The sequence below is a fragment of the Protopterus annectens genome, chromosome 2.part2 (genome assembly GCF_019279795.1).
Source record: "Protopterus annectens isolate FY-2018-M chromosome 2.part2, PAN1.0, whole genome shotgun sequence".
Lineage (NCBI taxonomy): Eukaryota > Metazoa > Chordata > Ceratodontiformes > Protopteridae > Protopterus > Protopterus annectens.
Genome location: NC_056730.1, coordinates 1,109,441,994 through 1,109,469,216, shown reverse-complemented (window position 1 = coordinate 1,109,469,216; position 27,223 = coordinate 1,109,441,994). Strand labels below are relative to the sequence as shown.

General features: G+C 41.7%; 1 protein-coding gene across 2 annotated transcripts in view; it reads right to left on the bottom strand.

Moving 5' to 3' along the window:
* Positions 1-27,223, bottom strand: part of CBWD3 (COBW domain containing 3) — a 950,215-nt gene that overhangs the window by 503,201 nt on the left and 419,791 nt on the right. For both annotated transcript variants that reach the window (XM_044064329.1, XM_044064328.1), the window contains 2 exons: positions 26,324-26,383; positions 15,254-15,291 (listed from right to left, as the gene is read on the bottom strand). In XM_044064329.1, coding sequence (XP_043920264.1) covers positions 15,254-15,291; positions 26,324-26,383 — 98 coding nt within the window. The remainder of the gene's footprint in view (positions 1-15,253; positions 15,292-26,323; positions 26,384-27,223) is intronic.

Here is a 27,223-nt window from a genome sequence, read left to right as displayed (position 1 = left end):
GTCCCCGAGGCCAATCCTGGGTTAGAGAGTCTCTCAAGGGTTGGCCTGGAAGAGGAAATAGTGTGAAGTAATCTGGGCACTTGCTGTTTTGAGGGTAGCAAAAGATCGCAACAAGGGTGCCCCACTTCAGAAAAATCTGATCCACTACAGATTGATTGAGAGACCACTCGTGAGGCATCAGAATAGATCTGCTTAGCCTGTCCGCCAATAGGTTGGACCTGCCGGGGATGTGCGTTGCTATCAGAAACCGCTGAGAAGAGATCGCCCATTGCCAAAGTCTGAGAGCTTCTCGACATAAGGGATAGGACCTGGTTCCGCCCTGTTTGTTGATGTACCAGACCACGGACGTGTTGTTCGTCTGTACTGCAATAGTCCCCGTGGGAAGAAAGTCGTCGAGGGCTTGCAACGTTAAAAGCACTGCTCTCATCTCCAGGACATTTATGTGCAGGTGGTATTCTATGGGTTGCCACGTCCGTGGACCATCCTGCCCTGATAATGCCCCCACCCGATCAGAGAGGCATCCGTGGTGACTGTGGCAACTGGAGGAGGGGAACAAAGGGTCGGCCCTGATGAAGAAGAGGGAAGATATCCACCATCGTAGATGAGCCCTGCGACTGTGTTACCAAGATTTCGTGTCTCATGGGCAGATCGTGGTACGACCACTGCGTGAATAACATCCACTGCAGGAGACGCATGTGGAAGCGAGCCAGTGGAAGAAGAACAATGGCCGCAGCCATTAGGCCTAGAACTTTCAAGACAAACCTGGCTTTGATCTTGTTGCTTTGTAACAGAAGCTGAACAAATTTTTGGATGTCCAGAATCCTTTGATCTGTTAGCCTGGCTAACATTTTGACGGTATTTAACTCTGCGCCTATAAAGGTGATAGATTGGCAAGGCAGCAGAGAGGATTTTTCGAATTTACGAAATTCCTAGTCTCTTGCAAAGCTGTAGAGTCTAGTCTCTGGACCGAAGAAGCTGATGCTTGGAGGTGGCGGAGAGGAGCCAGTCGTCCAAATAAGGAAACACCTGGAATCCTCGACGTCTCAGGTGAGCTGTGACCACTGCCATGCATTTGGTGAACACTCTGGGGGCTGAAGTGAGGCCAAAGGGCAGTGCTCTGAATTGGTAATGACTGGCTCCCAGCCGAAAGCGGAGAAACCTTCTGGAGCGCCTGTGAATCTTTATGTGATAGTACGCATCTTGAAGGTCTATAGAGCACATCCAGTTGTCCTTGCCCAGAAAGGGCAGAATGGATTGCAAGCGTGACCATCCGAATCTTGCCTTTTGACAGACTTGTTTAGCCTGCTTAGGTCTAGTATTGGTCTCCAATCTCCCGTCCTTTGGGGACCAAAAGAATCTTGAGTAGAAGCCGGATCCTACTTGGTCTGCCGGCACTGTCTGGATGGCTCTTTTTCCAGGAGTTTTGAAACTTCCTGTCTTGCCAAATCCCTTTGACCGGGTGAGATGTCTGGAAGGGATTGTAGAGGTAGGAAACCTTTCAAGGGATTTTGTCACCCACGGAGATGATCGACTGTTCCCACTTCTCTTGGGATAGGGATAACCAGGCTACTGGGTACAGCGAAATTCTTCCCGACTGCCTCCAAGGGTGGACAGTCAGGCAACACCTCAGGGATGTTGAAAGGGCTTCTCAGGAAGAGACTCCCTGTTGCCCTGGTTCGAGGACCCCCTGCCTCTAGGGGCGTCTATTATTGTTACCCCTCTGCCTCTGGGGGTAAACTGACCACGTGTGTCCGTGTAGCTCCTTGGGCTTTACGGAACCACATCTTCCCCTTCTGACCCTTGGGATATGGTCTAGAAGGAGTGGAAAACTGGACTCCAACGGCAGAAAGAGTTTTACCGTCCTGCTCACATCTGGTCAAAGTATCCTTCACCTGAGGTCCGAACAAAGCCGAACCGTCAAAGGGGTGTTGGTGAAGGGGTCCGCAAAATTACACAGCCGCATCCAGGCTTGGCGTCTAAGAGCAACCCCTGTGCCTGTGGCCTGCTCGCTCCATCGGCCGCATAAGATATGAGCCGCATGGAGGAGTTAGATATGGAATTCAGGATAGCAAGCTGTGAGGCCATCTTTTCCTGAGCCCCAGCAGCAGAAGGATCCTGGACAACTTCTCCCAGTTCCTTGAGAATATCTCTGAAGCCTGGTGAAGTGACAAAGGTAATTCAGCGACGCATAGCAAAGGTCGCTGAAGAAAACATCCGCTTTCCATACCTGTCCATGGTCCTAGAATCCTTATTAGGAGGATGGACAGGCACTGAAGGATCCGCCAGTTCCTTCTTAGTGGCCGCCACCACCATAGCATCCACAGAGACACCTTTGGACAGGAACTGTTTATCCGAAGGGGCCGTGATGAACTTGGATGGTCTCCTGGGGACAGGTTCCACAGAATCTGGGCCTTCCGAGCCACTACCTGCATGAGTGGGTCGAAGGCGGAGACACCCAGGAGGTGGAGGGTCGGGATCCAAAAGCCTCCAGGTATACCGACTCATCCTCGGAGGGGTCAATGGAGGCCACCTCTGTTTAAGGAGCTCAAGGATGTCTGAAAAGGAGACATCCTCAGAGGGGGACCGTGGGGAACCCTCCGACTCATCTAAGTCGGTATCAGATGTAGTAGACTCAGGGGAGTCTGTGTGTTTCCTCTTACACGCCTCTTCCGAGGGGTTCCCCTGCAGGATCAGGAGAAACCTCGGAAGAGGAGGAAATTCCCAGTGGGGAAACCTGGGGCGATGGATCCCTGGGCCTGAGAGCAAGAGGCTGGCAAGAGGCATCTGCAGGCACTGATGAAGGAGGAGCTAAAGGGATAGACCGTTGACCAGGCTCAGATGTCAGGACACTCCTCATCACCTCAAAGTCTCCTCTCCCGGAGACCGGAACACACCCGCTCGAAGAAACAGGAATGGTCGGCTATGTCGGGCCGAGCTTACAAAGCCCCGAGAGGGAGAGCGGGTCGGACAAGGGTCCGATGCCACTAGCCCCTCGGAGCCGACAGTGGAAACCCGACCGGACCCCTCCAAGGAAGGTCTCAAGGAGGAGATCGGAGCCGAAGACGACGGAGCCGAAGGATGTATCGAACAGTCGCTGTCCCAAGAAGCTCCAACTCTGGTGTGGAGTCGGAGGAGTAATCTCAAGAATCAGTCTGTTGAGACGGGCTATGGAGCATTTGGGCCAGTGCCTGAGACTTCAACAGCCTGCTTACCACCCTCTCCAAATCGTGGTCAGACAGCCTGGAAGATCTCAAGATCGGCTCCGATGGCTCCACCGACAAAAGAGGAGACCCGGGCCGAGTGAATACTTAGTAATCGCGGACCGGATCTCGCCATCGGAGCCGAAGTCCCTTGAACCAGATGGAGCCGAGGATATCTCGCCCGATGATAAAGTGTCAGCTCCAGCCGGAGCCGACAAGGCCACAGTAGTCAGGGTATCGGAGCCGGTCGGCACCGAACCCACTACTCTAACAGAAGAAGTATCGACTCCAGCCGGCGATGCGGCTCCAACAGAGCCGGAGCCACCGGAGGAGGCTTGGACACTGTAGCCTGAACCGTGGCTTAAGAGGTTTTCCTGCCCCTGACTTAGGAGGAGAACCTTCAGGTTTAAGTAAACCTCGGAGGATTAATTTGTTCCTCCTTTCCTGCAGGGCTCTCTGGCTAAAAGCATGACACAACGCACAGGAGTCCTGCAGGTGCAAAGGCCCCAGGCAATACACACAAGAAGTGTGACCGCCTGTCAGGGACATTTTCTGACAGCACTGGTCACACTTCTTGAAGCCTGAGACCTTGCCTTCTCTAGACATCCTAAAAAGGATAGACACAAACAGTCCCCACAAACACACAACTTAATCCCTACACAGACACACAGGAAGGGAATAACTTGGGGAACTAGGCCTGACTAAAACTTTAAACTGAAAACTATAATAAAAGTTTAAAAGGAAGGGAATAGGGTGGGCTGTAACTAAGTACAGGCTAATCTATCACTAAAGGGAAAAAATAAACCCCTAACTGAACTTTTTCTTCTTTAACAAGAAAAAACTTACCTCAGCTGGCAAAGGAGACCTCTTTCGCTAAGCGGCAAACGAGATCTGAGGATGTTCCGCCTTGCATCATGGGATATAGGGTTGCCTCGAGCTGGTAAAAGGAGTTCTCGAGCTAAAGCAGTAGAGTCGGAGCCGAGGATCGGCTCCGAACCCCATCCAGCAAGAATGAAGGCGAGATTGACAACTTAACATAAGTCTTATCGCAAACGTCAGATGCTGTAGTAGAATGTCCTTGTTCTCTGCTTGTATGAGGCAGTCGTCCAAGTAAGGATATATTTGTATTCCTCTTTGTCTGCAGAATGCAATTACTGGTGCCAGGCACTTTGTGAAGACCCTGGGTGCAGTAGATAAGCCAAAGGGCAGTGCAGAGAATTGGTAATGCTTTGAGCCAGCCTTGAATCTAAGGAATCTTCTGCTTGTTTGTCTGATTGGGACATGCAGGTATGCTCTTTTAGGTCTAAAGTTACGAGCCAAGCCTTGCTGCCCAGCATGGGCAGTAGCTGCTGTAAGGTCAACATCTTGAATTTTGGTATATCCAGGAAAGTGTTTAGAATAGATAGGTCCAGTATTGGTCTCCATGCTTGGTCCTTTCTCGGTACCAAGAACAGTCTTGAGTAAAATCCTTGTCCCTGCTCTTGCTGAGGCACTGGTTGAATAGTCCTCATGTCCATGAGTGCTGCGACTTGTTTTTGAGCCTCTGCCCATTGATTTTTTGTCGGGGCTGACCAACCGTTTGCCCTTGGTAGGGTATGGATATGAAACTTGTAGCCTTGAGACACTATGTCTAGAACCCATTTGTCCTGGGTTATAATGTGCCAATTAAGTGCTAGTTTTCCCCCTAAGGGTGCTGCCAGAAGATAAGTGCTTGGTGCAGGCAGGGGGAAGTCATTAGGACTGTTTCCTGTATGGTTGTGATTTGTCCTCTCCATCTTTGAAGTTAGAGGCACTCCACTGCTTAGACCTGTAGGATCCTTGCGGCTGTGATCCGCCTCTAGGGCGTCTGGATCTGCCCCTTTGAGGTCTGTCTGAGATTGGAAAGGACCAATTCTTTGCAGGCCAGTGTCTGCTAAATCTAGGTGGCTGTACCTGTAAGAAATCCTTGACCGTTTCCATAGATTTAGCTTTGTCTTCCATTTTCTTTAACACCTCTTCTGCCTTAACACCAAACAAGGTATCACGTTGTAAAGGAGCATCTAATAATTTTGCTTTAACATGGTCGGGCAGATTTTGTTCTTTCAACCAGGCATGCCTCCTAATGACAGAACCCGTAACAGCGGCCCTGCAGGAGGCCTCCAGAGAATCAAAACCACACTGCAAAGTATGCTTTCCAAATTGTTCAGCTGCATGCAATAAATCTTGTATTTTTGTTTTCTGCACATTCAGAATTTGCCATCATTTTCTGTTTAAGCTTTGTCATGATATATTGCTGATATTTTAGCATACGAAACTGGCAATTTAAGGCCCTTATAGCCAAAGTAGCAGATGTGTAAATCTTTTTTCCCCATCTATCCAGAGCCCTAGAATCCCTATCAGAGGGGGTAGGGTTTTTTGCAGTAGAAGCCTTGACCCCTTTTGGACTCTGAGAAATAGTTTCTGGGTCTGCAGAAGGGTTTTTGAAAAGGAATTTATGAGTCAGGGACCCTGTAAAAAAAAAAAAAATCCAGCCTTTTTAACCCTGTTATGAATCCAGATGTGGCAATGTTTGAACATATTTGTGAGTGTGAATATAGGGAACATTACAGACATAGAGAGCAAGACAGTAAACTTAATCTCACAAAAGATGAGTATAGTATATTAAAGTTTATTGGTAACAAGGATTGTATACGCATAATGAAGCCAGATAAGGGCAATGGGGTTGTGGTGGCTAATAAGCAAGATTACTACAGTATCATGATGTCTATGTTGTTAGAAGAGAATTATAGTGAAGTCAGTATAAATGAAATCAACATAGCCTATCAGAAGATAGATATTGTCTTGGATGATATGGTATTCCAAGGTGAGATTACTGAAAGTGAGTATGAGTTCATGCAGAATCAATATTCTGTTATAAGTGCTATTTTTGGAATACCAAAAATCCATAAAGGACTAAGTAATGTTAAATTTAGACCAATTGTTGATGGGAAACGTAGCAAAGTGAGTTTTATTAGCCAATTTTTGGACCATAAATTAAAGAAGGGCCTTGAAGTTACACCACATTTAGTTAAAGACTCATGGCATTTTTTAGAAACCATTAAACATTGGGATATACCAAAGAAGTTTTATTTTGTAACCATAGACGTTTGTAATTTATTTAGTGTGATTCCACATGATGTGGGGTTAGAATGGCTGGAAGAACAGCTTTATGTTACTGGGGTCTACGAACAAGATGAAGTTAACACATATGTCAGGCTAATGGAACTAGTATTAAAAAACAATTTCCTATATTTTGATGGTCTTTACTTTAAACAATCTCATGGCGTAGCCATGGGGGCAGCTTGTGCCCCCATCTACGCCAATTATATCATGGCCTATTGGGAAAGAGAGTATGTACACAAAAGTGAATATAGTCCATACATAAATGTATATATGCGATTTTTGGATGACATTTTTATTGTTTGGACAGGAAACAAACTATTATTAGACAACTTTATAGATTACATCAACAATACCGTGTGGTTTTTGAAGTTCACACACTCAGCCAATACTGAGAAGATGATTTTTTGGATGTTAGTTTAATATATGACAAGAAAGAACATAGAGTGAAATCAACTATATATAGGAAACCTACCTTCTCAAACTCGTATTTACATTACGATAGTTGGCACCCCAACCATCAGAAGAAAGCCATAGTTAAAGGGCAGATGGTCCGAGTAGTATGAATGGTTAGTGATACTGTGGACTTTGAGAACGAATTAGATTCTGTAATAGGAATGTTTCTCAATAGAGGGTACCCAAACAGGTTATGTGAAGACCTGAAAAAGGAAATTGTTTTTAAAAGGAACAAGATTATGGTTCCAATTATATTATCGGACGTAGATCAGTATGGATATTCTACCCACCATAGGGAGCATAATACATTTGGTAATGACACCATTTTATATATTTTAAGGTACAACAGGGACACTGAGTTCATAGTCAATATTGTTATGAAATATTGGGATATTTTTCACAAACACAAGGAGGAACAAAGGCTTTTTTTACTTAAGCCTAAATTTGTACATAGAAAGGATTGGTCATTGAAAGATATTTTTGAAAGGGGTATGGCCGACAGCAATAATATTAGTAATAAACCCAAAGGTAACTATAAGTGTGGAAGATGCACTACATGTAAACATATTTGGACAACGGGACAAAAAATTTTTGTTAACAACTGTGACATTGTAATTAATGGTCATTTTGATTGTTTTACTAAAAATGTGGTGTATTTGGCTAAGTGTCAACAATGCAGGGCATTCTATGTTGGAAAAACCTGTAGAAGGTTTAGGGATAGGATAAAAGAACATATGTTAGACATACAACATAAAAAATCTGTAAATGCCCTAGCGAGACACATTATGACCAATGGTAGCCACACCTTTAAGTTTTGTGTGATACAGCAGGTGATTTATGACCTACAAGGTAGAATTACCCAGTTCCATTTAGACATGAGCGAGCTTATCTGGCAACTTAGGCTGGACGCATGTAATAACCCAGGCTTGAATGAATTTCTTTCAATCAAGCCTTGGCTTAAAATAAGAAATATTCAAAATATTTAATTTTTAACTGTTGAATATCAGTAGTGTGTGAAGAGGTTATTATTTATATATTCTATATACATATTGAAGTAATTGTAACCACAAAAAAATGTTTTTAAATTTTAAATTAACATTTACATACACACAATACACATGCTTTTAGAATAAATAACTATATATACAAGTGTAGGATGACTTACATTTTTTATATATATATATTTTTCAGGCATGTATATTATTTTTTACATACACCATAGCTAGGCTTATGTAGTATGTATTAACTTTGTAAAAGTAAATCAATGAAGCAAACATAGGCAGAAGCTGGTGCTTTTAGGGTTTGGTTTTCAACTCAAACTAAATTAATTAAGTGTCAATTAAGTGTAATTGTTTAATGTGTTTTAGTATATATTAGTGGTACTATGTCACCAATCTGATGAAGTCATTTCCTTGGGACGAAACCTGGGTTATTGGTGATTTTGGTGCTGCTATTTTGGAGTGTTCACTGTTTTTATGCGTTTGGAATAAACCTGCTTTTAACATCTTGGGCAGTTTGGATATCGTTCATTCAGATTATCGTTGAAGTTAGTACTATCCAGTACAATTCTTGACCCTGTAGTATCTGTCTGGCTTAACAGGAGCTGGAGGTAAAGAGTCAGGGGTCAATCTGGACTCTTGAGAACACATCTACAATGTCCAACACAGGTGGAATAGCTAGAGGCCTGTGTTGAGGAAGTAAAAGGAAGTCTCTGAGCCTTTTCTTAGATTCTGAAAAATCTTGGCTCTCCCAGTGGAAGTGCTCCCTCATGGTATGCAAGGTTTCCCCAAAAGAGTAGTCCTCAGGAGGAGAAGCTGAAGGAATTGATTCTTCAGCATCAGAATCCTCATGGGAGGAAGAGAATATTCCTGATCAGAAGAGGAATCAGAAGAAATGGAAACCTGATCTGAAGATTCAAAGTCTGTCTCTTGCCTAGGCCTCTTATCAGGAGGGGGATGGGAACCCCTGATCAAGGTAATTAAGTCTTCGGCCATTTTGAGCATCTGTTTTTTGGGCATGGAGGCCTGTCCTTGTGGCTGGTGAACTTGCTTCTTTGCCTTTAAAGGTGTTTTAGTCTTTGTCTTTGAAGTCGGTTTAATATAAAATTGTTTAGGTCTGAATACACCCTCAGAAGCCAATGCCTGCTCAGCGGCTCTGGACCCATCTGAGGGAATAATCTCTGAGGCTCCAATACCTTGAGTTTCCTGCGGCCTGGCCGACTCCACGTGGGAGTCGGTAGCAGCCTGCGACTCTAAAGTAGCGGGTGTCAGGGGCTGCGAAAACGCCTCACTGAGAACTGGCGACTTGCTTAGGAGAAGCTTCGTCGTCGGTTTTGGACCTCGGTTGCCTGTCTTTTTCATTTTCTTTGTGTTTTTTGAGAACTCTGGTAGTCGGATGGCTATCCGATGACATTGTATAATTAAATCTTCACCCAAAATAGCTTAATGCAAAATCGTACCGATGCTTAATAGTGCGTTGGTTAAATCTAGCACAACACCGACAACTAGCAACGTCGTGGTCTGGGCCTAGGCAAGGAATACAGTAAGAATGAAAGTCCTTATGAGGTATTTGCTTCCCACAAGAAATGCAATTATTAACTTTTTCTGACATTGGTCAGGAGCAAGAAAATGTTTCCCCAACTGGGTACTTAGCTTTTAATGAAGACTTCGAATCTGAAACTCGAACACGAAAATCTCAGGAGTCGGCCGACCAACACTTGCGAACTGCTTCTGCTTCGGGCATCGCGTGGCAAGAAAGACTGAATAAAATGGCGTTGGCTGCATCTTTTATACCCTTGATGACCTGACGTCAGGGAAGAGGCGACAGCAACCGACACAGGACCCAAGACTTTGGAATTCAGGCCGAATGAGGGCAACCTGCCAGCAGGATAACCCAAATGTAATGACTGCAACAGTGAAACACGAAGAACATCAGCCAAACCCAAAGACCTGGGTTAAAAGAAAACAAAAAAGGTGCTCAGACTTGCGATTAACTTAAGTTTTATCCAAATAATATCAGATCTGTCTATGCAAATCCAATGTGTGAAGAACCTCACTGGCAGATTGTGGAGAAGGAAAAAAGGAAGGAAGATGAATAGACTGATTAAGGGCAGCTCACTGACTATACTGGGCATACAAGAAGGATAAGTATGAAGAGTCTCTGTGAAAAATTAAGAAAGGAGGAACATAAGAGCCTGAAGTTCTGACATTTTCTTCACTGAAGTGATGGCTAAAACAACAGTCTTCCAAGTACAATGCTGCAAGGAAGCTGAGCAAGCAGGTTCAAAAGCTGCCTGAGTTAATTTTTCAAGTACAAAACTGAGGTCCAAAAAAAGGCAGAAATGGCTTCCTGGGAGGCCTAATATGAAGGACTCCTTTAACAACTTGCTTAACCTCAAATCTAGGGGTCAGAGGAGACGGCAAGGGCAGACCAGCAGAAATTGCTGACAGGTGAGCTTTTACTGAAGAATAAGCTAACCCAGCACTGAAGAAATCACACACAAGAGAGAACCGGAGAAACCTCCACAGATAGGGGATCCTGATGGCAAAAGAGGCACCAGACAGAACATTTTTTCCATTTGGACAAATGGTTTCCTGACTTCTTGCAAGACCCAAAACACATCCTCAGAAAACAGGTGTCTAAAAAGGGATCAAAACCCTATCGCCCACAGTGTCAGTTGAAGAGTGGACAAGTGAAGATGGACAAGATGGATAAGATATCCCTTTGTCTTATGTGAGAAGATCCACCCGGTGATATCACTTGTGGTGATTACTCCTGGTCAAGTGAGAAAGGAGGGGGAAAACAATGTTGTCTGGGCTAAAAGGGAGTCACGTTCAAAATTTTGGGACAGTCCTGTTTGGTCTTGTGCAAGACATGTGATAACAGAGGAACATGAGGGAAGGTGTACAGAAACACCCTCTTCCAAGGAAAAGACAGGGCATCCACTTTCCAAGCCAGAACACTTGGGATTCTGGATTAAAGTAGAGAAAGCTGTCTGTTCAGAGGGGAGGTCCAAAGTTCTACCTGAGAAATACCCCACTGATGGGTAATGTCCAGGAACATATCTCTGTGAAGCATCCATTCGTGAGTTTGTGTGCCAGACCTGCTCAGACAGTCTGCTACTAGACTGTGCTCAGAGGGAATGCAAACTACCTGAAGAGTCAATTGATACTGAACAGCTACATCCCAGACCTGAAGAGCTAGGCTGCAAAGAAGTTAAGACCTTGTATTCCCTTGCTTGCTGACATATCACATCACTGTGGTATTGTCTGTGAAAAGTTTGAGGCGCCGAAAATGACAAGCATGAAGACATAGGAGCAGAGCCCTCACCTCCTTTATATTGATGCAATCCAAGCTTTGATGAAGAGACCACAGACTCTGAAGCTTGAGAGAGCCAAAGGAGGCCACCCATCCACTATCTGAGACATAAAGAGCTCTGGAGTCAGGATTGAAGCCTGTAAAGGAAGTCCTGGGTTGAGAGAAAGCTGATGAATTCAACACTTAAGCATGAGCTTGAGACTAGGAAGGAACGAGACTGGGAAGTCCAGGGGGTGGCAATGTCGGAAACACACTGACTTGCGATATCACTGTAGCTTTCTCATGTGGAGCCTGGCCAGAAGGGGCATGGAAATGGTGGAAGTCAAGAACCTGATGACTTTGAGGAAGTCCCTAGCTGTGATTGAAGCCAGAGGAACAAGAGACTGGAAAAAGGCAGTAAGAGACAGGGCCTTGGGGACTTGCAGAAATAGCACTTCAGGGATTGTCTAAAGCCTGCAACCAAGGATAACATGATCCTGTGAAGATGTAAGGGTGGATTTCTGGAGGTTTATGGTAAACCCCAGACTCTACAGCAGGGAAATAGTAAACTGGAGATCCTGAAGCAGAGCATCGTGGGGAAGCTTAAATGAGCAGATCATCCAAATAGGGAAAGATCTAACATCTTCTCATCCTACAAAAGGCAATGACAGGAGCGAGGCATTTGGTGAATAAACTTGGGGCAGTAGAGAGGGCAAAGCAGAAAACAAAAAATGTAATTAAGAAACAGAGAAAAACATTTCTTGAAAAGCGGATGGATGGGGATATGAAGGTAGGCATCACTGAGATCAAACAGATCAGAAAGGCCTGGGGGAAAAGAGTCTGAAGAGACAACATTCGAAAGGAAGAAATCTTGAGAAAGGTGTTGAGCTAGGAAAGGTCCAGAATTGGTCTTCAAGTGCCCTCCTTTCTGGGAATCAAAAACATTCAAGAATAGAAACCCCTCCCTACCTAGGCAACAGGCACAGCTTGAATGGTGTCCTGGACCAAAATGGAGTGGAGCACCTCTGGGAAAAGAGAAAGATGTTCCTGAGGAGGTTGAGGGATGACCAAAAAAGGAGGAAGGGATTTCCAAACCATGAAATATCCTTGGCGGATAATGGACAGAACCCAAGAGTCTGTAGTGATCTTTAACTAATTTTAAGAGAAATGGAAAGATGAAGGGATAAGGGAACCCAGCAAAGGGAAAGGGGAAGGAAACTGTCAAACAGAACTTAGCTTATCCTGAAAAGTAGGTTTCTGGAAGGTAGGGGTTTGAGTAGACTTAGCAGAAGGCACACACTTAGAACTCTTTTTTTTTTCCCTTAGGTGGAGGGCAAGACTGCCTGCAAACTAAGGTAGATTCAGAGGGGTTATTCCTCTGAAATTTAGGAATAGGAGAAACTTGAGAACAATACCACTTAAATTCCACCATGCAGGCAACAGTATACATAAAGGAGAGTTCATCCAAAGGGGAACCTGGTCTAACAGAACCCTCTTCCCCTGAACCACAGTCCAACAGGGAAGAGATTTGGGAAGAGTAATCCAAGGACTCTTCCCCAGAGTCCAAATCCTCATCAAAAAGAATCAAATTCCCTGGGTCTTTTAAGCAGAGTGGAAGGCAAGGGAGGGGGCAGGCACAGACATCCCTTGAGAAAGTTTTAAAGCCATTTAAGCATTAAATAATCCCAGAGTAAAATCCTGTCATTCTCGTTGGGATAGCCAAGTGACTTTCTGTTCCTTTTCCTGTGGCACATACGCAAGAAACACCCTACGCAGGTCAGATCTCTGGCAACATTCAATAAGCATAGTAGAGATCTCCTCCCTTACTAAGATCTGAGGAATACCCCTTGGTCTCTTGGATATAATCAGGTGAGGTTTCCCCTCAATGTCAGAAGCAGACATTTGTAAAGCCTCAGAGATTGTGCAAGAAGTCAGATCCATGCCGGCCTTCTACAAGTTCACAGTAGAGGGATCCGAGTCAAACACCGGATGATCCTCTGGGCTTTAACTAGCCTTGAGAGAGATATCCAGAGGAGGCTGGACAGCAGCCGTATCAGACATAAGTTTTTTGGCCTTTTTCTTGGCAGACAGCTGACCCTTGGGACAAGAAGACTCTGCCATAGTACCGTGACCCAACAACTTATTTACGTTCTACTGGTGGTGTTCTTCCACCATAACCTAGCTCCCTCTTGAGGGCTCCTGACAGGGCATGAAAAACTGATGTAATGGCGTTGGCTGCCTTAGTTTATAACATTGATGACCACTGATGTAATGGCGTTGGCTGCCTTAGTTTATAACAGTGATGACCTGACATCAGTCTGGGAGCGACGGCAACCGACCCAGAAATACTAAGCCTCTGGTATTCGGGCCGACTGAGGGCTGCCTTGGCAAGGATAACCCAAATGTGATGACTGCAACAGTGAAACATGAAGAACATCTGGTAGACTGAGGGCTTAATTCAAAGTAAACTCTAAAACAATTTTAGGCATGAAAGATACTCTTAATGTGATGGATGCATTATCCTTAGCTATATGTAAGATATATTCTGCCAAAAAATGGACATTCAGACAGCTTCCAAAGCTACAGGGAACCTTCCGCCTGACCAATCATTCGTTGTAGCTCAAGAATGAGCCACTATAAAAGCAGAGATGCAGGCACCAAAACACAAAGATTTCTTACCTCAGAAATTAAGGAGAATAGAGCCCTACCAACAATTTAGGAGCTATGGGAAAATACAACTCCCAACCGGGCATTAAAAATGAGGGGACAGGTAAGAGGGTGTCTGTACTGTAACAGAGATGCGTTCAAACATTTACTGTTGAAGTAAATTTACTTACTCAATTGTACTATGTTAATCATTACAGCACTGCTGAAGTAGCCTAAGCTATATCAGATTAATATTGAAGCTTAGACAGACAGGGAGAAGGAAGCAGGATCAGAAGTGTTCAGCAGCTCCTGAAATACAGTCCTAGCAAACACTGCCATAGCCATAGAGAAACAGTTTACATGAGACAGATTTGCAGCCTATAAAATGTTTTTGGAGTCTACCCTCTCTAAAAAGCAGCAAAATTAGCCACAGTCCTGGCAGAATGGGCTTTTACTTTGCCTAGAAGTAACTGGTCATGACAGGAATAACAAAAGTAAATGCAAAGGGTAAACATTTTTTGAAATACCCTGTTTTGATAGACTGTTCATTTTTCTTGCTTTCATAAAAGAAATAATGAATTGATAAGACTTTCTGAAGTCCATTGTCCTTGTCAATGCAGTATATGAGATGCCTATGGACATCCAGAGTGTGCAGAATATTCTCTTCCTTATTATTTTGTTAATGAAATCATACATGGAAATGAGCTACATATGATTTCCTAGCACCTACATATGATTTCCTAGTCACAGTCTTTTTTAACCTCCTTTAATACTAGGTGCACATTCACAAAAAAGAAAGATGCATAACATGATCCAAGCTGTGAGGTGAAGAACTTGATGGTTGGGTGGATCAGAAAGGCCCTGTTCTGTGTGAGTTAAGTCCATCCTGTGAGGAAACTTATGGTAATTGCCCTTGGCTATTTTCATAAGATCGAACCGCTGTTGCTTGAGCCAAAAGAGAGGTACCAATACTATTTTGGAGAGTCCTTCTGGATATTTAAAAAGACTCAGATTATCAAAGGAAAGGTATACAGGTACATTTCCACCCACAGAAAAGAAAAAACAAGCATCTTCCAGGGCTTTTTAATACTCCTTCAATTTTCTGCGAGTGGGAAAGCATCACTGCCTATTTTTCTTTTTCCCATCAAGTGCCTGAAAAATATGAATCAAAATCCAGCAGAAAAACCAAGGGGGACTCCAACAACTGGTAAAACTAGTTTGAAATTGCACACACAAAGGCAGTGCAGAGTGAGGACAAAATGTGGTCAGACAATGCAACATATCTCCCCTAAATTCCCCTTCTGTGCATCTCCTCCCTAGAAACACTTCTGGCCACATTTTAGTATTTCAGTTTTTAGTTTACATCTAGTTCAGAGTCACAAAAGTGATGACCCCCCCCCCCACCAAAAAAAAAAAAAACAGATAATATAAACACTTGTACTTCCATGATATACAACTGTATGCATATGACAAATTATCACTTAAATAATCCATTAACAAAATGTTGGGCAACTTACCCGCATTCCGTATTTTGCATCAACTACTGTTATGATACCTGCATTAAAAAAATGGATATACATTTTTGACTACAGTAAATTCAAGTTTATTTTAGGAAAAAAAAAAGAAAAAAAAAAGAAAAACAGTTCTACCCTACATTAGCTCATTAAAATTTGAGTTAATAGTCCATGTTTGGAAGAGGGTCTCCCTAACAGGAAAACTATTACGACTTGTAATTAATCATGTAACAACCAACAATAAAGTATCAAAACTTTCTTCAAAGTGCAGTACATCACTTGGAACAATGTCTCACAGCATCTGAAAACCATGCAGAATTTGAATATAACTGGATCATTTATACTCTACTTCTTTCCAAACCAAACAAAAGGATTAAATCATATAAAAGAAAAGAAAATGCAATGATCCAGGCAAGGCAGAAGCCCCTTGTCCTCCAATAACCCCAAACAGCGGACTACACACAGGCTTATGCAAATGTAAGTGTGGAACAGACATGCACCGGGTATCAGGCAGAGCAGAACCAATATGGAGCTGCAATCAAGCCAAGTCAGTCCACAAAGGAAAGAGATCGGCATCAAGCCTGGCACCAGAGTTCCTACACCAATGACTGAGGCTTCCATTGATAATCAAACAAGCATTTGATTTCAAGAGCCTAAGACACAGAACCTGGTGAGAGCTCAACCCAGTGATTCAAACTCAGTGGGGACAGACTTAGGGAGTACACGCACTCCTATGATAATTCCCAGGCCATAATATTTACAGTCCATGATCAAGTGACTTTAAGGGCTGTTCCATGAGATGTTGCTAGATGTACCCAGTCACAAGCAGACTGGTCACAGGAGGGGTGGTCCAGGTAGCCTGGCTCATACCTCAAGAGTGGATTCTGAGAATGCACTTTCCCAGACCTCTAGTCCAAAACCACTGTGGTAGATCAAAATAAGATCAAATCCTCACTAAGTGGAGGTGATCTCCATCTCTTTGAGACAATAAGGCTGTGCAAGACATGGACTATAGACTTGAGGAAGGTAGATACAGCTCACAAAAGCAACACTGAAAGGGATGCTGCAAGGATACCTTAGCTAAGCCTTACCTAGTGCAAGCTGTCAATTCAATTTTTTCATGCAATTTAAGAAATGCAGAGATGCCAAGTTACTTCTGTTTCTTAACAGCATGTGGTGAGAAAGGTTTCTGCCTCTTTTAATTTTTCCAGATATTTTGGGTTTCTAATACCATGACAGAAATGGATCCCATTCCCAAGTCAAAGTGCAATTAAAGTTCATGAAATTTGAATTGTTTCAATCTTTGATGTCAGCCAAAAGTGCTCTTCGCAGCACCCGCAATGTGCCCGGTAATGACTCCTTCTGCAATTCGTATGGGGTTACACGTACTCGTAACATATCTAAATGCGATTGTAGATTCTTTTTTATAAGACCTGTTGCTCCTACTACTATTGGAAGTGTCTGGGTATCTCTTCCACACTGCTCTTGTTTCTGGCAGCAGATCTTGATATTTTATTACATTGTGTCTCTGTGCACAAGACACTGTAGTCACTGGGTGTGGCGATTTCAATGATTAATAATTTTCTCTTCTTTTCATAGACCACTATATCTGGTTTTCTAGCATCTATCTTTTGAACTGTTGGTAATGGGTGATCCCATGTGATGTAAACTTTATCATGTTCTATGATGCTTTGTGGCTCATGTTTCCAGTGTTTTTCAGCCACTTCAATACCATAATGTTTGCAGAATCCCCAATGCAACAGTCTTGCCACATTATTATGCCTTTCAGTATACAGTCCCTTCTGCCATTAGTACGTCACAACCAGCAACAAGATGTACAACTGTTTCCAATTTGGTTTTACAAAATCTATATTTGTTTGTTTCTCCCACATGTTCAATGGATTTTGAAAACCAGTGTGTACATAGCCCACTATCTTCAGCTGCCAATATTTTTTATTTTATTTATTTATTTATTGACATTTGTTAACCTGGTTTGTCCAACTGGGCTTGTGGCCTATTTTCAGTGGAGACCCGAAGAAAAAAGCTCCAGTAATACATTTTAAAACAAGTACAATTTTAAACAATATTGATATAATAGCAGTTATAGCAAAACGATTCACATATGTTGGGATACATGCATAAAGTTAAAGTTGCATTAAAAAGAAGCTAAGTAGCAATTTTACATTGATACAGTTCAATAGGTTAACAATTAACATTTTTTGTTTGTATAAAATTGTGCAAATGCATAGTAGACACATTGGAGAGAGAGGTGTAATGAGGTACTAATTATGGTCCTTTTGAGGGTAAATAAAGGGAAGGAAGACTAGGTAGGGTCATGGCAAGGGCAGGTTCTGGAATTGAGAAAATAAGCTTTTAGTTCATTTTTAAAGTGTGAGGTGTGGCAGATTGAACGTAAGTCAAGGGGAAGTTTGTTCCAAGCATGTGCTAGGGAGTGTTTGTAGAGTAGTTTGCCTACTGACCTTTTTGGGTGGTAGATATCAAGTAATTGTTGGTTAGAAGTACGGAGGGTCTGGGATGGGATGTAGATGGAGACTAAGGAAGATAGAGATGGATAGAAGGAGGGTTTATAAAGAATAGAGTGTAGCATATGAAACTGATAAGATAGCAGAAACTGGGGAAGTTCAAGCCATTGAAGAGAGTTTAAAGAAATGCAGTGGTGTGAGTTGTATGGGGAGTTAGTAATGAATCTGGCTATTTTATGGTAAGTCTGTTGCAGTTTGTTTAGAGTGGAGGCCTGGATATTGGTAAGAACTGTGGCGGCGTATAAGAGGGAGGGGAGGAGGAGTGCCTGGCCCAGGGTAAGTCTAGATTCAGGGGTTAGGAATTTTTTGTTCTGATATAGCAGACCTACTTTCTGGTTTGCTTTTTTTATACATTGGAGTATGTGTAGGTTGAACTTGAGTTTGTCATCGATAATGACCCCTAGGAGTTTTGTGTGGGTGCCAGGTTGGATATTTGTATTGTTAGAAGATGTAATAAAAAAGGAGGTTTTGTGATGAGAAAGAGAACAGGGAAGGAAAAGTAGGAGTTTGGTCTTTTTGGGATTTAGGATCAATAGGTTGTGAGAGAGCCATTGTTCAGTGGATAGTAGGGCTTGCTGGGTCAGGGAGTGTAGTTCAGGAATGTTATTTGAGATGGATATAAGTGTGGAGTCGTCGGCATACTGAATAAGGGAGGATTCTTTGCATGAGGTGTAAAGATCATTGGTGAAGATGTTAAACAAAAGGGGTCCCAAGATGGAGCCTTGGGGAACACTAGTGGAGATGGGAAGGAAAGGTGAGGAGGATGAGAGCCATTTGACAGATTGTTCCCTGCCAGATAAGTAATTAGTAAACCAAGCAAGTGCAGGGGGGGATAGGTGGAGATTTGCGAGTTTGGATAGTAGTAGAGGATGAGAGACAGTATCGAAGGCTTTTGAGAGATCTAGGAAGAGACAGAAAATTAGTTTATTGTTGTCTAGGGCCTCTGCAATGATATGAGTGAAGGAGAGGAGGGCAGTGGTGGTGCTGTGGTGAGGACGAAATCCATGTTGGGTAGGAGTAAGTAAGTGGTGTGTGAGGAGGTGATTGAGAAGCTGTGAGTGAATGCATTTTTCTAATATCTTGGAGAGGGGGGACAGAATGGCAATGGGTCGGTAGTTTAAGGGGTCAGTGGAGTTTCCACCTTTATGAAGAGGGATAGTGAAGAAAGATTTCCAAAGGGTGGGGACAGTTGATTCCAGAATAGATCGATTAATTAGTATAGATACAGGATAGGCAATTGAGTCAGCAGCAAGTTTGAGGAATGTAGGAGATAGATGGTCAGTGGAAGGAGAGCAAGGTTTTAGCTTGAGTAGTACAGATTTGATGTAAGTAATGGGAACTGGCTCAAAAGAAAATAAAGTTGTGTTAGTGGGACTTGGAGAGGTGGGTGTCGAAGTAGAGTTTGGCTTAGAGGTTACCAGATTTTGGATGGAAGAGATAAAGTGTTTATTCAGGAGGGTAGCTGTTTCCTGAGAGGAAGAGTTAGGGTATGGGGAGGGATTAGAGGGCTTTCCAGGATAGAGGATGTTGTTGAGAGGTGACCAAAATATTTGAGGATTGGATTTGTTGTTAAGCTGAGCAGAGCTATAGTATAACTTTTTGTCATTAGTTGTATGTTTTTTGCAAGGTTCTTCAGTTGCCTGTATTTTTGAAGAAAAGGTGGTTGTTTAGTTTTAGTCCAGGTTTTCCAAGCATGATCTCATTGTTTCATAAGGGACCTAGTCTCTTTGGAGAGCCAGGGAGCATGGTTTGATTTTACTCTGATCTTCCTAGAGGGAGCTAAGGAGTTTAGAGTATTCATGAAGATGCTATTGAAAGTGCTTACAGCATCGTTTAGGGGGAGGTGTTTTAGAATGGACCAATCTATGTTGTGGAGAATGGAGTTAAATTGGGATGAATTGAAAGTTGATAGTTTTCGACAGTCTTTGATAAGGTGGGGTTTAGGAATAAGGGAGTAGTGTCTTAAAATTGTGGTAGGGAGATGATCACTGACGGAGTGAGGTAAGGTGGTGGGATTGTGGTATTGGTGGGGGGAATTGGTAAGGATCCAGTCTATGATGGAGCTGGAAGAGGAATTTTTATGGAAGCGAGTGAGAGATGTTATAAGTTGGTGGAAACCGTGTAGGTGGATACTGAGTTGGGGGGAGTCAGTTGTGAGTTTGGACCAATCAATGCTGACATCACCAAGGATAAGTGTCTCATATGGTATGTTGTGGGAGAACCAGGATAGGATGTTTTCAAGAATGGGCAGATTGTTACCAGGAGAAAGGTAGAGGCAATTGCAAGTTTTTTGTGGGGATTCAGATGGCAGTTAAGGATGATGATTTCAGCTGGGAGGAAGTCAGGAATTGGGGAAGGGTATGATGAGAGGTTAAGAATGTTTGAGTAGAGGATGGCCACGCCACCTCCTTTTTTTACAGGTCTATCAGATCAGAAGATATTATAACCTGGTGGGAGTATTTCACTATTTGAGATGTGTGGCTTGAGCCAGGTTTCAGATAGGGAGAGGATGTGAGGGGTATTGAGAGCTATCCATGAGAGCAGCTCAGTGACTTTATTTGCTAGACTCTGAATATTCAATGAGTAAATAGTTAAGTATTTGGATGGAGATGACTGTTGTGACTGAGGTTGGTGACTGTTAAAGGAGTAAGATGAGGGCAGTGTAGAGGTAGTTTTTCGTAGAGAAGAGGGGCCAGGGTTGGGATGGATATCTCCAGAACAAAGTAGGTTTTTAGTGAGGAGAGAGTGTGTAGCAGATGCTAGATGGAGTTTGTATAGTTTTGACTTAGCTTTGTGGGAAGGTTTAAAAACCTGTATTATGGATAGTTTATATAGACTTGAGACAGAGGTAGCAAAGAGATTAGGGGAGATAGTAAAAGATGAAGTAGTTGGATATATGTTGTATGAGTGAGATGTTGGTGAACATAGGAGTGGGTCAGAGAGATTGGAGTGGTAAGAGGTGGAGATGGAGTAGTGTAGAAGATATTAGAAAATAATACATGTTGGAATAAAATATGGTCAGATAGAGCAGGTAGAGAGACAGTGGTATAGATGAGGTGGTGTTGACAAGATTGACAGAATAGTAAGGTTGTTGTGGCAATAGGCAGGAAGTGGAACTGTAGTGGCCAGTGAGACAGGAAGGGGAGGGATACTTAGGTATAAAGGTAATTGTAATGGAGGTGGGTGGGAATGGGGGTAGGGTAGGGGAGCGAAGTGAGCCCGAGCATAGTGAGGCTAGCACCCTGGTCAAGGTGAAGTCATAGAAACAATCAGAAAAGATAGTGAAAAACTAGCTTGAGAGACAAGGATATAACGTTTCTAAAGGTATAGTCACCAGAAATAAAAGAAAAAGAAACAAAATATGAACAGAAGTAAGCTTACAAAAGGACACTGTCCTCAAGCTACACAAGTAGATTTACTTGAAGGAAACCCAGTGCTGTATGGTTAAAATAAGCTACAATAGAGAGGGGCTTTGCAGGGGGAGAGAGAGGTATTACTAGCAGCTAAAAGCAGGGCAAAACATTAAAAAAAATTACTATGTAAGAGACTGAAGACAGTAAAATAGGGCAGGTGCACTAGGAAAGGCAATTATGAGTGAGGCTAGAAATGAATTCAGGGAAGAGTAAAGTGCAGAACAGGAGAATATACACAGAAACAGTATGAGGATAGTGGGTAACCAAAGAGAAAGGATAGGAGCTGCTGGCGTCTGCTTTTCATGGTGACTAGCAAAAAAACACTGTAAATTCTTGTTGTGCTTATAAAGTCTAGCATTAATTAAAAGATTAGCTTATGTAGTAGTTATTTACCAGGACACATACTTCAGTGGTATTATTTTAAGCTTAAAATGGTGGCTTCCGGACAGATAGTTAGAGTTGCAGGGTATCTGTTAAGGTCCTCAAACCTGTGCTGCCTGTACTGTGGCCAGGAGAAAACCGCAGGGTAAAATCCACTAGGGCTTACACAGAGCAGCAGATGCTCAGTAGCATGAAGGGGAAAGAAGGTTTCAAAATGGCTCCTGCTGTTGTGATGCACCTATGAAGACTAGGAACTCTTGGTTTGAATTTGCCTCTCCTTAATCATTCCTGCATTCGTTCCCGATCAACACGAGGTTCTTCCTGGAGTTTTCTATACTTGCAACTACATAGCATTTTCCACATTTCTTGCCTTCTCATCTGGTCCTTCACCTTGTATTATTTCTTTTGTTTTTTGGCACATTCAGTTGCAGTCTGATTTTTATCTACTTCTGGTTTGATTTCCATTCCTGCTTAATGCCGATATGCTTCTGCTAGATTAAGCAGAGAAATCATCTTAGATTTATTCTCCTCATGTTTCAAAACTTTCACTACGTTTGGGTCTTGTGAGCTTAGCAGATATGTATGGAGTCCCATGATTGTAGATCTATACATGTAATCAATTTCAAGGAGGCCCATCCCTCCTTCAGAACGGAGAATATATAATCTTGGTATGCACTGATTTTTATGAATCATTTGGTGAGCATGAAGCATCCTTCTTGTTTTCCTATCTAATCTATCGAACACATTTTGGGGCCAGTCAATCACTCCAAAACTGTAAGTTAGGACAGGAACAGCAACTTGGTTTACAGTTTGGATTTTGTTCCTAGATGTCAACGCTGTTTTCAGGATTAATTTAAGTTTTCTAAAGTATTCCTTACTAAGTTTTATTTGCATTTGTTCATGTTTTATTGTTGATCCTTAATCAAAAAATATTTACACAGTCCCTCTTGCTCAAGTTCTTTTATATCACATTTCTTGTCCCAAACTGATGTTTCCTGGTATTGCAGTTTTCCCGCCTTAAAAGTTGCTTTTGCACATTTATCAAGACCAAATGACCAAAAAGTTTTCACAACTTGCAGTTGTGCTTTCAGTTCCTCATCTAATGATCTACACAGTTCTAAATCATTGACAGAGAGAAGATGAGAAGTCTTTACACTTTGTTGTTTTCTTGGTGCCATATAGCCATGGCCTAAGCTGTTAAGTAGACAGCTTAATGAGTTAAAGGGAAGGCAGAATAGCAGCCGTGACAGAGAGTCACCCTGGAATACCCCCTATGAATTTTTATCTCAGGGATAATAATTTGTCCTTTATCATGGCTTAATTGCAAAGTGGTCTGTCACTGTTTCATGGTCACTTTAATGTAGTCGATCAGTGTAGGTTGCAGCGTATATATTTTTAAACACTCTTTTATCCATGAATGGGGGATATGATCAAATGATTTTTTGTAGTCAATCCACACCATACCACCATATCCACACCATACTTAAATTCTTCCCCTTTTTTACAGTTCTCCACTATGGCTTTATTTAATAACAAATGATCCTTTGTTCAATATGACTTTCATTTATTGCTCTTTCGTTCTACTGTTCTACTTCTAAATGACTAGAAACTCTGTCAGCATCAATTCCCATGTATAGTTCATGCATCATTGGAAGGCAAGTTATTGGTCTATAATTTTTAGGGTAGCTTGCAGCTTCACTCTTGTTGTTAGCCAGGTTGGTGTCTGTTTGGTGTGCACATATAAATAGTTCTTACTCATGGCTAAATCTTCATGCAAAGATGTTAATACTTTTAACAAAAAGTTAGGCACTGCATCTGGGCCTGGGGTTTTCCAATTTGAGGCTTTTCTTAACTTTGTTTCAATCTCTCTGGCTGTTACTTCATCCCATTTCATATACTGTACCTTTAAACTTCTTAATCTTTGTTTTACTTCTTCTATCCATTTAGCATCTTTATGCTCCACAGGATCTTCATAGATACTTCTCCGAAATGTATCTATTTCTTCTTTTTTTGGAGGTCTTTCAATTCCTTTTATACCTTGTTTCCCAATTCTCTACAAAACTTTTGTGGGTCATCAATAAATTGCTTATTTTGTACTTTTTCCTTTATATTTATCTGCGTATCTTCTACGTTTTCCACTTGAGCTGAGATTTTTAGTTTATTTGGGAAAGTGTATGACAAATCCTGGTCTGTTCTTATACTGCACATTGCTTTTATCATGTCTATCCTTCTTTTGTTAATCTGTTCCCTCTTCTGTAGTCTTCTAACAGTGACACCTCTTGTCTTAATTGCTTTATAGTTTTCTCTGTTTGATACTTCCATGATGGTATTCGATTTCTCACCTTCCTTTCCCTCACTACCCTGTGTTCTTGTGGTAGCATTATTAATTTAGCTGCACAGTAATATATTCTGTTTACTTCTGTTATATTTCCCGGATCTCTGCGAACAGTCCTAATCAGTGTTTATTTGTTTTATCAGACTTCTGACTTTTTGGGTTTTATTGACCTTCTGCAGTCTATTTCGTTCATTGATCTTAATATGTCTATCTATCTCTATTAAATCAAGCAACTCTTCTCTTAGCTCGTTTTCTTCTAAACTGAGGGCACATTTTTTTCGTTTTCCATTTTCTGCGGGCATGCTACAGAAAGTTCTATACCATCTTCCTGTGACACATTCTCTTCAATTTCCTGTGCCATCCGTTGCTCTGTCATTTGGGAACTCACTGGCTTATCACTCCTCAACACTGACTGCATCACAGTTTCCTTTTCCTTCCCTTGCTGTCCACTTCAAGTGAATGTTTATATTGGCTTCCTGTGGAAGGCTCCAAAATAACTTCATATGGCACCTGAGCAATTGCTTCCGGTTCCACTGGTTTCCCCTTAATTTGGATATCCACTGCTCTATCCTGTTGTGGTGCTTTCTAAATTATATTTTCTACAATGAATCCTTCACATTGCAGGTATTCCATAACCTCAGTTTCTATTTCCTTAACTTCCATTACTGATCTCCTTTTCTACTTTTCCTTGTATTGTGAAGTTTTCCATATTCGGATTCCTTTGCCTGTATTTCTCCTCAAATATCTTCGCTCCTGCTCTAGTTATATTGGTTAGCTTTGCTTTCTCCTTTGCATAAATATTACACCATATTAAATCTCTTTTTCTTTCCCATGTCCACATTTCTTCTTCAGATATCTCTTGATCCTCCTGCTTCTCCTTAGTTTGTGGACTCGCTCCATCTTGCTGTGATGTAACCTGTGTTAGACCTGCTACACCAAATCCTTCACTTCACAGGCACTCCATAACTTCAACTTCTATTTTTTTAACTTCTACTTCACTAATCTTCTTTTCTACAGTCCCTCTTTGTGATATTTTTTTTATTGTGAACTTTTCCACAACTGGATGCTTTTGCCTGATTTTCTCTTCTAATATCTTTGGGGGTACCTCCTTTATATTGATTAATTTGGCTTTCACCTTTGTAAAAATATTGCACCATATCAAATCTCTTTCTTTTTCATGTCCATATTTCTTTTTTATACTTTTCAAAAATCTCTAGGTTTTGTTGTTTATATTTTCGCACTTCCTCAGAGGATTCTTTTTTCCAAACAGATCAAGTTTCTTGATCTATTTACTGTTTTTCAAAATCTGTTGTATTAATGAATACAAATTTTTATTTGAAGCTTCTGATAGTTTTTCTTGAAGTATTTTTCTTTCCTCTAATTTCTCTCAATCGTTTTGTATAGCTTATGTCTGGAAATTCTGGGCTTTCTGCATAATAGTAACAATACATAATTTCTTTTTTATCCTCAATAGTCCACTTTATCATCTTTATGGCTCTTCTTTGGCCTATCAGTTTTTGTGATTTTTGTGGACTACTACTTCCTTCTACAACAGGGGGCCATCCTCCCCCTGGGCCTGGCCTGGCCCCATTGCAGGAATGTTTCTGCATTCTGAGGCTTCTACACTGTCATCTTTTCCAGTCTTGGCACCAGTGTGCCTACCAGGATTGAGCACTTTTTTATCTTGGGTCTTGTGCAGCCAGCTATCTTTTTTAATTTTTAACCTATTTCTCTCCGTGATATATGCTATATAAATACAGCCTATATATCAGTGTTGTTTTGGTGAGATTTTTCTGATAAACAAGGTCCACCTTGTGAAGGTATTCAGCAAGACACGAGGATGAATTCAATTTCATCAATACGACACTCCTTTGCTTGCAGAATTATCCCTCCATTCGAACCCCGTTTCAGAGAAAATACATTGAAGAATTTTTAAATGAAGGCTAATCGCACTACAGTTAAAAGGGTACCTTTCCCAGTCCTCGCTGTACTGCAATCTCCATTCAAAAGCTTCGAGTTTTCAAAAACTCGATCATATGGTCTCAACCATATGAATTTCGAGTTTCTGAAAATTCGATAAACTGGTAGGACTACATATATATGTATGTACACATACACACACACACACACACATATATATATATATATATATATATATATATATATATATATAATGCACCGCAATTCATAATTATTTTTAGGAACACATACTGTGTCATTTAACTCTTTAATTAACACAAAATATTATTTGGCTCTGTATGTAGTAACATAATATCTATCTCAACTATTCTGATTATCAGAAGTAATGTAACATTTTGCAATAATAACATAGCAACCATATTAAGCAGTACAGAAGAAATGTTTGACAGCTACTGATAAAATTTAAAAAACAGTTTCCTACCGTCAAGATAAATATCACTTCCCAACTCCGCATCAACCCAGAACATGGAGGACACAGCACCTGAATCAAACAGAATGTCTCAGTTATGACAAACTAAATAATTGTCGCATATTTCTGTAAGTTAATGAACCAGCTCCTAAAAGCAGCATTTTTTTCATAATTTAGCATTTTATGGAAATTAAATACTTCCAACATAATCATTAATTTACCTTTTTCCTTTCTCTAAAACCTACTTTTGTGGAGAACATCTTCAGTGGTAGCATGCCGAGATAAAGCATTGTTCTGTTAGATACAAACACTGCTCTCCACTGCAAGTAACCTTAGGACGAGGAATTTTCTTTTACTCACTGTGACAGTTGGCTTAGTATTAGGATGACTTCAGGCCCACTTGATTTAATATTGCAACATGCAGTCTTTTACACAAATGATGCAGCTGAAGACAGACAAAGCCACTCATAAAATGCTCATTTTTCATTTGAAACAAATATACACATATAATTCTATGCAAGGTAAAACTGAGCAAAAGGAGTTTGTTCTTCAGCTGAAACTAACATTCATTATATATCCATACATTTCTATACAGACTACAACTGAACAAATAACTGTGCAGCTATGACAGATATACAAAAAATGTTCTGTTAACTCCCACAGTCACACAGAGCACAACAAATAAGTTTTCTGGTGGTGTAATGTTACCATGCAAGAAAAAAAGTAGTTATGTACTCACCATAATGTTCCATGTTTGTTGTCCATCTCACCCATTTATTCTTATATGGATGGGCTCGGAGCCGATCCTCATCTCCGACTTGGCCGAATACACAGCTGGAAGTCTCAAACTTGGCTCGTGGCAGGTAGATATCCCATGATGCAGTGATGCAACTCTCCAAATCTTGTTTGCTG